Genomic DNA, 12,932 nt, shown 5'->3' with positions numbered 1-12,932 from the left:
AATCTTATATGCTTTGGCATCGAAGGTTGGGTCATATCTTTGAAAAGAGAATAAAGAGACTGGTAAATGAAGAGATCTTGCAATCTCTAGATTTTACTGACAATGACCCATGTAGTGAAGTATTTATGCAATATTTTTGCATGGGTTTGACATGGGATTATTTTCTCACGGGTCAGCCTCCTCTACAAAGCCAAGTTGCTTAGAGAGTGAAAAGATCAAGTGCAAGATTGCATAAATATTTGTACATTAAACACCTGATCACCCTCCATCTTGGGGACAGGCTTGTCGGTAATGGGGCCCAAGGCCGGATGGAGGGTATAACTGCTTAATGCACAAATTTTGTGCCATGTGATTGCACCCAATTCGGACTCGCTTAGAGAGGTGGAAGACTGTCAAAGGTATTTGGAATACATTCACATTAAAAAATCTGGCAAAAATCATAACCAAAGCATGACCCACGTAATTTAGAGGTATCTTTTTACATCAAAATTCATAAGAAAACACTTGGGTCAGACAGATTAGGCTGGATATCTGGCAAAAATCATAACCCAAACCCAACGTACATATTACTGGGTCGGTTCCAGTGTACACCATTAACTTTCAGATCAATATTTTTTATTTTTTATTTTTTAAAATGACTATTGTATTATAAAAATAACATGTTTTAAAAAATGCTCCACAGTTTACAAAATTCATCAAATTGAGGTTTTCAATTTTTTAGTACCTTTTTTACCCTCATCACACGTGAGAACATTATGAATTTCACAACTACCATGCAAATTTCCTCAAAAATATACATAAGAGTTTTCAAATCTATATCTCAGTCATCCAATATTAAACCCCGCATTTTTATAGTACAAACTTTTCTATTTTGAGTCAAAATCGAAAACTCCTCTAGAGTTCTCATTTCTCGCATCCAAAACTGGAATAGAAAACTATTCTGCAAATTGTTACAATCAAATAGTTTCTGTTCCCTAACTATTCATCAGATCAATGTGATCTTAGTGGCATTGAAAATTAACATATTGACTCAGGTAGCTAGAAGATAGCATATATCGGTTTTAGAAATGATTTTGGGGTTGTATCTCAGTGCTTATTTGTCATTTTTCAGTGAGTAAATATCATTGAAAATATATTTTTGTTTAAAATCTTTGTTCTTTTTTTTGTTTTTTGGATACCTTCATTTTTTGAGTTAAAAATCAGCGACAAGATGAAGTACCATTAATGAAGTGTCATCGATGTGTGTTTCGCCAAAAATAGTCATCAAAAATGAAATATCACATTTAATGAGGCAGTAATTTCGCATGCTGAAAAGAAATTTTGCATCACTGCATGCGAAACTTGGTGAATTCCCACAAACTTTTCAGGAATTCATCAAACTTTTTATAAATTTTGCAACCAATAACATAAAACTCTTTACGAACTTCATAACTAAGTAGTGTCACAATGTTTGTATTATAGATCCGTGATAAATTCATAATTTGACACAGGAGTTGTGAATTTCCTTATGAATTTTGCATGGAGGTTGAATTTTTTTTTTGTTGCAAAATTTTTTATTCGCCTCTACCATTCGCAGGAGATTCACCAAAAAAATCATTGAAGGGGGTCAAAATTCAGGGTTTGTGAAAATAGAGCATTCGAGTGCAAAAAAAGGTTTGCGAAACAAAGTGCTATTTTTTCACATAATAAAGTCATTCATATATTACATTCATTATATTTTTTCACAAAATGAAGATTCTCATGCATTGCATTCATTATATTATTTCACAAAGCGAAGTCACTCATACATTGCATTCATTTTATTCATTCACAAAATGAAGTCATTCATATATTGTATTCATTTCATTCTTTCACAAAATGAAGTACCACATGCATTGTATTCATTTTATTCTTTTATAAAATGAAGTCACTCATACATTGCATGGAGAGAAAACTTTATCGTCGTCTAACACATCTTAGGAGCTTTCACAGTTCATTAGAGCTGAGGCTTCCCATCGATTTTACATCAACATCATTCACATTCTCTATGATGAGAATGGATTTTCAGCTAATCAACTTTTGCACTCGTGAACAACTCGTAGACTTTTGGTTTCTTATCCCACTGATACCATAAGATCTCACCGTGGATGTTTTTATCAAAAAAACTCATTATTGATGAAGTACTGCTGATATTTTCACCCCGATGGTTTATCAAAAAAACTCATTGTCGATGAAGTGTTGTTGATCTTCTCATCGTTAATGTTTTTTATCGAAAAACTAATCATCGATGAAGTGTTGCCCATGCTTTTAAAGGAAAACTAGCCATCAGTGAAGTGTCGCCCTTGCTTTCAGGGTTTTTTCACCGTCGGTGAACCGCTACTGATGAACCGTCGCCGATGAAAATTTTTCATAAAGCCGAAATGTCATCTGAATGTCGTTGGAAGGATTGAGGACAAAAGAACCTTAGGTTTGCAAAAATAGGGCATATGCATGCAAAGAAGGGTTTGAGAAATGAAGTATCATTTATATATATAAGAATTTTGCAATACCATAGCAATACTTGAAAATTTTGCAATATAAGACTTTCTCAAGTTTTTATTAATTTCACAATACTTCATGTGATACTCCTTGAGAATTTTGCAAGGTAAAGGATTTTTGCAATAGTGATTTTGTTGACGAGTTTCTCAAGTCTATCAACTTTTAGCATCATGACCTGCGAAAATAAAAAAATCGCAACTGCAAAAGGTAAAAGCATTTAGAAAAATTTGAGAACCAACAAAATTGTCCATTTTGGCAGATTTGGTGAATTGTGGGGCATTTTGAAAAATACATCAAATTTATCATTCAGAAAGGTCATTTTTTATTATTTTTGTATGCCCATGCTTGAAAATTCGGTTTTGGATTGGGTCGAGTACTGGTGGTTGATAGTCTGGGCAGATTAAGGTGGCAATCTATGCAACCAATTATTTCACATGTTGGCACTCACTGCAGAAAAGAAGAGTATGGGAGCTGAAGTTGGGTGAGTTCGTGACTAGTAGATTGGATTTTGTTAGTCCACATGCATTGGGCAACACTAACAAGTTCGATATCCAGGACATACATTCCTTGCCGCAACGAGAAACTATCCTCGGTCGACAGGGGGAAATGCTGACCGAGCTTTATGCTGAAAATTGAAGCAGAGCTATAGTCAACATGACACCTCTCCCATGTCCAAACCATAATGGTGGTTTCTCATTATCAAGAAAATAAAGTCATTTTTTCCTTTGACATGCTTCATGTCTGGCTTAATACTCAAAAATGGATCCAACTTAGGCATTAGGCAATAATAGCTGTAGTGAGACCTTTCAAATTCACTGTTAGATGAAATTGGTGCTACAGGGAAACAAAACCCTTAATTTCACTTGTTTTCTTTATCTTTTTTTTCTTCTTTTAATATCATTAAAAAGATTCCATCCAAGCAGGGAACAAAACAAACCAACAATTTTGCCACCTTTTTTTGTTTCATCACAGGATAACATCCGATGAAAGCAGAAGACAACTTTGACATAAGAGAAACAACTTAAAGGGAAACACAGAGAATATTAAGCTTGGACATAACAGCATGGCCTGCCTTCAATATGTGCAAGGCAATAATTTGTATATGGTTGTTGGAGCTGGACACACCTCTTGAGCCACTCCCATCTTCCCCAGCAGCATATTATCTAGGGACAACTGTATATGGTCCCCATCATCCCTGGAACCACCTGAAGATTTAAACACAAAATTAACTAGTCTTTCCTGAGCCTAAGCCCAGATGCTTCGGCCGCCTTGTCACAGTCAATGGCTGCATCATACCTTGGCCATCTTTCCCCAAGCCCATGCCTTCAGTAAACCCCATCTTTGCCATCATCCGCGATCCGAAGCCCCTTGTGTGCTTCTCAAATGTGCCAATCCTTTCGAGTTTTCCTTTTCCATCGCTGGTGGCAGCAGGAATGGCATTTCCCAACCCCAGTGACTTCGGTCGCTGAACAGCTTCAATGGGCTCAACAATACCTTTCCCATCTTTGCCTAAGCCACCCCCTTCCACAAATCCCATCTTTGCCATAAGTTTGGATCCAATGCCTTTTGTATGCATCTCGAATGCACCAAAATTTGCAGACACAGTGATTTGGCTGATTTCCTTTGTCACACTGCAGATATTGTCTTCCACAGGGCTGCTTAGCTTTTGCTGACGATCATCCATTTGCATCACACCACTTGAAACAAATGACATAGGCTTATCTGCATAGTCCCTCCCATGGTTTTCAGTGTGCTTTTTAGATTTGCCTTTTCTACTGTAAGAGGATTTTACTAGACTTTCAGAAGACTTGCGTACTGTTGCCTGATCTCTGGATGTTAAATTTGCTGTAGCTTGTCCTTTTAGTTTCTCCTTGGACATTTTACCAAATTCCAGCAACTGAAAGAGCAAGTTAATGATCGGTAAATGTACTTGAGAGTTGACACAATATCAGAAACATCTATCTACAATTTTCACTTGATAAACTACAGCAATCACTTCCTATGTCTAGCTTCTTTTGTCAAAACTTTGAAACAATCTATAAAACAAACAAATATATTACAACTGGGGGCGTCAAATATTTCAACATGTCGAGCTGGCACTTATACAAATTCGGGAAAATAAGAGTTGCAGAAAGTTTGCCTGGTATACTAGTCTATATAAATTGGGTAAGTGGTACAACAGATGGAAGTAGGTGATGAAAAAAGTTGGGGGACGATTGCTGCATTTATAACCAAGAAATGTGTAGATTCTCAATATAACATCTCGACAGAATGAAAAGCAAAGATAATTAAAAGGATGCCATAGCATAATCATCATTTACAAGCACAAACATGAGAATTGCAGCAACTGAATAGTGAAAGGACATACCTTTTCCAGGCGAACTTCATCAATTGAAGTTGGCAATGTCGTCTGCCCAGTTCGTGTTACAGTTACAAACCTGTAAAGTAAATCAAACACATGGTTTATTACATGGGACACATGACGCTTTAAGTACGGATAGTAAATGCTGAAAAAAATATCATTTGAAAGACAATTAATAAAAAACACAGAACGCTTTCTAAAGCCTTGAGTGCATTGTTTGCATTCACACTCTCAGTAACTAGACACTAACATCTAGAGAATTAATAAACTGATAAAAAAGATCAACCTCAGCAACCTAGAACAATAGTTAAGGAGATAAAAGTAGTAAGCAATTGCAGTTATAAGGACATTTTTGTTTTTATCTTCATACATTGTCTAAAAGTTCCCATGAGACTAAAGTACGCTTTCGAACCCTTAGATAAGTGCATCATGGAACGTACTGCAAATGCCACAAATGATCTACAAACTTGAATACCATATGGCTTAGGACTAGGAGAATAGGTAATGGTAATTACATAATACTTTCAACTGCTGTCAAGGTAACTTGACTGGAAAACCCTTGTATCAAGAACACCAAGTGAAAAATTAACAGCTAAGAAAATATTGGTTTGGAAGTGGTGGCTTTTCTCTACTTGGCGGAAGTATTATGATTTTCAAGGTCAAGCATATCCATTTTTAGCCTGATTGACGCTACATACATATATGTAGGAAGACATATACACATACATATGTGCATGCATAAGTACTTATGTATGTATATGCATATGTGTTCTATATTGGATTTTATTTGTGAAGATCCAAGTGCATATAATTAGAATTTCCATGGTTTTGCATTTTATGAGTTTAGTGTTCCAATGAATTGCCTAATATACTTGGGCTGTAAATGGACTTGCAACTAGGTCCATAAATTATAGAATTCTATCATGTGCATCTGGATCTTCACAAATAAGAACCAACATAGCTGTCACACGGACTCTTCTAACAGGGCACTGCACCCGTGTCGCACGCACACCCAAAGCGGGTGCGACACTTGGACACAGCTTCCTTTATGTTAGGTAAAGTCAACTACACTAAAGTCCATTTCTATCCAAAAGCAGGTTCAGTTAACCCTAATCAAGTCCATTTTTGTCTATATTATATATATAAATACATAAATGAACACAAATACACATAGTGTTAACTTAAAACTGTTAAAAATTATATATATATATATATATATGAATTATGACTTGGATCAAATCAATTCTTTTTTTAATATCTATACGTGCAATTCCCTCAAAACCTGAGGATATTCTCATATGTTTTTGTACATAATTCTTGATACAATCCTGTATTTTTTCATCTTCCTGGAGACCTTTAGAATAATTTTTTGGTTGTGTGAACCAAAAGGAACGATGACTTTGGGTTGTACCAAGTCTGAAACCAAGTGGATTTATTTTCTGTCCCATATCTACCTACCAATATTATCTTTCTAAACTAAAAAAAAAAAAAGTTATGTTTTGAAAATCAAATATTTTTCAAAGTGAAGTTAGGTCCTTCGTTTAATACAATAGTTATATGACAGGTGGGTCTTTTTATTGGGTAACTATGTCCCCGAGCTATATATATATATATATATATACATATATCCCTGCACCCCCGCATCCAAGTTTTTTTAAAGTGGCACATCGCCGCATCCGCACCTGCACCCGCACCTATGTGACATAGCAACTTAGAAACACACATACACACACATTCATGTACATACATACCTATATACAAATAGAGTAATGTATTATTACAACCTTTTTGTAGGTACAAATGCCTCTGGATCGCCATTGCACAGACTGTTTTTATCCAATCGGGCAACATAGATGGATTCAACATGTCCACAACAATGGGGATCGGCTACTGGATTGTATCTTTTCAACAAAAAACACAATTTTATGAACTGGGAACATATCACACATTGTAGGCCATTCATTTTTTAAGCCTTATAAAAATCTACCTACATGCCATAATCGGACGATCTAAGAGCCGATTCACACTAAGAAAAACATGTAGATCACATCTACAAGGTCAGTTTCATGGAAAACAACCAAAAAAATGAAAAAAAGGCATTTGTACCTACAAATGACTGTAGCAAAAAAAATTTATATATATATATATATATATATATATATATATATATGAGTAAAGCACTCGTTCTGCCGTGTTTTCTCGTTCTGCCCCTTCAAAAATTGTAGTTTTTGGTATTTTTCCTCACATCTAACACCATAGATGTGATCTATAGGTTTCATTTAGTGGGAACCGGCTTTTAGATCACCGGAATCTGACCTGTATACAGGCTTTTCCAGTGATCCAAAATCAATGGCTATAAAGGTAGCAATTTTTCCTGGCTCATAAAAATACATTTTTTCGTCAAATACACATGATCCAAGAGTTTATTCCCACTAAATCTAGCATGATAAACGCATCTAATGGTTCAGATCTATCATAAAACACTTCAAACTATGGGGCCTAACAGGGCAGAACGAGAAAAGAGGGCCTAATATGTTCAGTAACATAGACTCTATTAGAAAACACTATTTTTTTCATTTTGTGGTAGATCTAACCTCATAGATATGATCTAAAAAGTTTCTTTAGTAGAAAACAGATTTTGGATCATGTTTTTGCAACATATAAGTTGAGTATATAAAGAATGGACACTCAGACGCTTCAAACAGGTTGTTATGTGGCTTACCAACCATGGGCATCTACATGGACTAATCATAGAATTGTACTGCCACATGGATTATAACATGAACAGTGACAACCATAACCATCAACCACAAAACCATCTTCAGTGAAAAACACATGGAATAATTAGCCCGTCTTCAGTAAGAGGCAACAAAACAATCAGTGCCTGCTACCTTTTCTTTCCAGAGCCTTGACAACCACTCTTGAGGTGATAGATTGATGCAAGTTTTTGCACCTACAAGTACCAAACAAAAGATAAGCCAAAGGGTCAACGGTCCAGACGTATACTGTTGATAGTTACTACACAAGTGAGTATTAATAAAAGTAAATCAATAGATATAAACTAATTAACTACTTCAAATAAAAGCTTATTAAAGTTTCATCCTAATCTAATAATAAATTGATTTCTTTTGCCTCTCTGCATTCATTCAATCATCTTTCATGTCATGTTTCAAAGCAAAAAAAAAAACATTTTTCCTTCTCTTCCTAGATACTACCTCTATGGCTTCAAATATTACAAATTCACCAAACCATCAGATCTCATTTTTACAGAAAAGCAAGAACTAAAATATAAAGAGAAGTGGAGTGAGAAAAAAAGAAAGAAAAGAAAAGAAAATTATTGCAAAAACTTGCCCAACCTTTCATGTGTTCACAAAAACATACCCACCTTTTCAAAAATTGCATTTCAATATTTGAGTAAGAAAAGTAATCTCAAAGAAATGTCTAACTCATGTTAGGTCACAGAAAGAGTTAGGCCTAGTATGTTTTTTTTTTTTTACCTTTGTGCAGTGAAATGTCTAAAATATCACTTTCAATATTGAACATAACAATGTGCATCAACCCTAAACATTTTATGCCTCTACATCAGGCAGCAGAGGAAGAAGATAAGTGTATGATGAGACCCGCTTATCATCAGTGACACAAACCCTCCCCTTTCAACTCCTCCTTCCCATCACATTTCCAAAAACTCCCACAGAAAAATACCAGCCAAATACTGAACTTTACTCAAGCTGCTATGGACCCTCTTAACCAAGCATCTTCCCCTACATGCTATGTCACACGGACACTCCAATTTTTCGTCCGTACCCGTGTCAACACGCGTGGACACCTGGACACACCATTTCACCCTCAGTACATACAAGTTTGTATTCAATTTATAATTATATTTTCAGTTTATAACTTTGTATTTTCAGTATAATATATATATTTTAGATATAGCATATATATTTAGATTATATTAAGCTTATTTTGTATTTATGTGATATATATATAGCCATGTCCCCGTACCCACATTTTTTGGAATTGTCATGTCGTACCCTCTATACCCGTAACCCATACCCGCACCCACACCCACACCCACACCCACACCCGTACACAGGTGACATAGCCTACAGGTGTTTGTCTGGTTGCTAGATGCACCGAACCCACAACCACTGTGCAGAACTCCAATTCCCACTCGAACCTGGTCACCAAACCCACTGAATCTGCACTGACATGCAGAGCCACCAACACCTACTCAGTATTCTCTTGTATTTCATTTGTTCCTTGTGGATTCTGTACAAGAATGACAACCAAATTCTTTTGTAGATGACTATATGAGATCACCCACTAGCAAGTATTCGGTTTTGGATGCTGAATGCATCAAACATATTCACAACATGCATTCTAATGCTATGCCTACCAATTCAAGTTATTCAACTTCAAAGTGTTCACTGATCTGCTAGTTCAAATTGAACAAGAGCCTGATTGATGCTGCATTCTCCTGTTGTCACTTAACTTATAAAGTTACTGCTGATATGAATATGCAGATGTTCTCGCAGAGGCAGAATTGAAGCCAATTGAATCTACTTTCCCATTCTTCATTCTTTTCTTCTTGGTATGTTTTGTAATTTCTAGGGATGGTCCTTCTTTCACTTGGTGGATGATAGTTGGAAGGTTCAAGCATAAGATGGATTTTCAGTTGGGTAGATCACCATTAACTAGGGCTAGCCAATGGAGATGGTCTTAGGCACCTGTTTGATAGATGATAGCAAACTTAAGGCAGCAAAATATAATATCTGAAAGGTTAGGTGATTTTGTAAATAAATGAAAGGTTGGGCGTGCTTTTGTAAGTTGTACCAACAAAGAAATAAAAGAACTTTTTCTAGATACAAGAGCTCAAAATGCAAAAGGAAAAATATTAACTCCTCAAGGCTTGTATGAATAATGAATCGATTATCAATAGACATCTCTCACAGATGTATGCCTTCAAGAATGTTCACAATAAATTATTTCACAAACTAAATGTGTAACTATTAATGCTTTAGAAACATTTGTCTTACAAGGTAAGGACAATTATACATTTATCATTAAGATAAAAAGTACACCTGAGCACAGTCACGAGTATGCATCCGTTGAAAAGAAAATATGTCAACCTCATCAAGTACCATCTGTCTCAAACTCTGCACATTTTTTACAATTATGCAAACTTCAGAATCCATATTTCCTTCATAATCAAATCAAAGAGGTGCAGTCACACACTTTACGCCAGCACATACATGAGAATAGACACAAGATACAATGACATGCTGTAAAATACAAGAGAACAAACATTCAGAACAATCAAATTAGACTGTGAACTAGTAACTCAAATTAAAATGGACCATCTATGATATCTGTCCACCTAGAGAGAAAGGTGTGGTCATTCAAGCGCAACTACAAAGACACAAGAGAGTAATGGATTACCAAATTGATTTGATCCAAGTCCACACCACGACGTATCATTCGCTCTTGCCGCTTTATAGTAATCACTTCCTTACGATGCTTCTTCTTCCCACCTTCCAAAACATATAAAGCCAATTTAAACTCAATCAAGATAGGAATACACACATGTTTGCGCACATACATGCACACACACACACACACACACACACACACACACACACACACACACACACACACACACACACACAAACAATGCTCTAATGGTTACTGTGTTGAGTTCTAAATGGGAGGTGGAGGTTCAAATCCAATCCACACCCTTTTATAAATTTAAATTAACAAAAATATTAAAATTCAGCTAAAGCCTGATATTGAAGGCACAATTAGCAATGCGAGAAATGGAAAAGATTTGCTAAATGATGAAGACATGATTAAAAATATTTATATTAAAAAAAAAAAGTACAAATAACAATTAACAAGTTAAAAAAAAATCAGTAAACATATTAAAATATAAGAACTAGATAAGATTTTTATCACAAAAAAATGGCGTGCAAAATAATGAATAGCATATGCTATGCACATTCCAAAACCTAATATAATACCACAGAATCAGTAACATATAGTAGATGAAGGAATTCCAGCATGTATTATCATCCTTTTCTCATTGGGTACAAATCCAAACCATTAGTTTTACCTGGGACATTCTTGTACTTATTATCTTTAAGAGTATCCATCGACCATGATAAAGAAACATTAGGGGATTGCTTTTTCTTTTTCTTATTCGGTCTCATCCTGGAGTCCTTTAGAGACAAAATGCTGTCCAAACCACAATCAAGGGCACCGGGTTCAGCAACTGATCTCAGAGCGACGGGACTTTTTTCTGTATGAATCACGGTCTTTGATGCTACAAAACCTTTCTTTTCTGATTGTCGCTGTCTAGATCTGTTCTTTTTGGACATGCTGTATGATGATGTCCGAGCATCAAGCAGTTCATCTGAATTTTCTTCACCATCACTGCAGGATGAGCTTGAACCATCTTCATCTTCATCAGAAACAGTAGAAGATGATGAATACTGCAAGGCATCTGCGTCCAATTTTGCCAACTTTATGAATTCTGTACTACCACCAATCCCATTCAAGTAATCCTCTGCAACATCATCATCAACATCTGACCCACTGACGGAGTCTAGTTCCCCTGAACTCTCACTGCTGGAATTCCGAACATAATCACTGGAAAGTGACCCAATCGAGTCTTCATCCTCGTCTACCAAGGAACATCCGTCATCATCAGATGCATCTTCCGTGAACAGACGCATGCCCCCAATAGCCAGAAATGCAGAATTCTTTGCACCCCGTTTCATTTTCGACCCTTTCTTCTTCTTGGCGTCTACCACATCAGCCCCACTATCGTCAAGCGCATCAAATTCATTCTTCTCATCCAGTTGAGCTGATGAGAATCCTACCTCTTCCACATTTTCCCCATCCCCTCCAACAGACCCCAGTCCCCTATGGCTGCTCTCACCTAAAACCAAATTCTCATCTAAATCATATCTAAAAGCATCGGTAGCCATCGGCGTTCCAGGATTCCGGTCTACAAATGCGTTGATCGTGGTTTTTTCTTCATTGGTAATTAAAATAACAGGTGTTGAATCATCCTGGAACCAATGCAGGACTGAAATTAGCCCAATTATTCAGCATGGTGGTTGCACAGAAAACTAAATTTCAGAGCTAAGGCACTATTTTTTTTTCAATATGAATATACAAACAGTACCCAAACAGCATTCAATCCTACAGAACAGCGAATCAGAAAACAGACCCATTTCCTAAAAAATTCATTTTCATTCTTCTCCTTACTTGAACATCGGCATCCACAGATGGGTACGTGTAATAAAAGTCATTCCCGTAGTCCTTCCCCGACGAAGAACTTCCATCCTTCCCTTTCGACCGAATAGAGCGCGATTCGAGATGGGGCGTCTGGGATTTCCCTGCAATTGAATGAAGAAGCAACAGCTATCACAATCATGGGAAAAGTTTTGAGGATGGCGATCAGATGAGTATAGATTTAAGAGAAAAAAAAAGCAAATGTGTAATTGGGGAAGCAGAAGAAGATGATGATGATGAAGGATAAGAAAGAAGAGTACAGATTTAAAAGAAGACAATGATGTTCAACTTGGGTATTTGGGAACGCATAAGAAGGATAAGAAAGAGGAACGCAGAATATAAAAGAAGACGAAGAATTGGTCACCTTGAGCAACAGGGGGGGAAGAAGAAGAGGGAGAGGTAGGATCAAAATCTCCCAACGAGCCCCTTCTCTGGAACAGTACGCGGGTTTCAGATACTCTGTTCCGGTTGAACCTCCTCTTCCCACCACCACCACCGCCAACCATGGTGCCTCGGCTGCCGTGAAACGAACGCTTGAGGGAAGAAAACCATTTGGACGGGGGAAAAGAGGAAGAGGATATATGATGCAGCACGCTTATGTTCTTCTTACGAAATTGCCCTACATGTCGTTATCGGGATTTTCTCATCGAGGAAAAATATTGCGATGAATTAAATTCCATATTTTTTATAAAATATCAGTGTATTTAAAACTTAAAATTATTTATATAACATATAAAGAAACATTAAACACGTA

The 12,932-nt window shown here is 36.4% G+C and overlaps 1 protein-coding gene across 1 annotated transcript; it reads right to left on the bottom strand.

Moving 5' to 3' along the window:
* Positions 1 to 3,352: 3,352 nt before the first annotated feature.
* Positions 3,353 to 12,705, bottom strand: LOC149838606 (D111/G-patch domain-containing protein). Its single transcript, XM_090006690.1, has 8 exons — positions 12,543 to 12,705; positions 12,152 to 12,282; positions 10,992 to 11,952; positions 10,322 to 10,413; positions 9,964 to 10,038; positions 7,771 to 7,832; positions 4,886 to 4,955; positions 3,353 to 4,414 (listed from the first exon to the last, which is right to left on the bottom strand). The coding sequence occupies exons 1-8, from the start codon at positions 12,682 to 12,684 to the stop codon at positions 3,743 to 3,745; spliced, it is 2,205 nt and encodes a 734-aa protein (XP_089862816.1). The 5' UTR covers positions 12,685 to 12,705; the 3' UTR covers positions 3,353 to 3,742.
* Between the last annotated feature and the right edge of the window lie 227 nt (positions 12,706 to 12,932).

This window comes from Nuphar pumila, chromosome 5 (genome assembly GCF_984573655.1).
Source record: "Nuphar pumila chromosome 5, dmNupPumi1.hap1.1, whole genome shotgun sequence".
Taxonomy (NCBI): Eukaryota; Viridiplantae; Streptophyta; class Magnoliopsida; order Nymphaeales; family Nymphaeaceae; genus Nuphar; species Nuphar pumila.
This window is presented reverse-complemented; position numbering and strand designations above follow the sequence as displayed.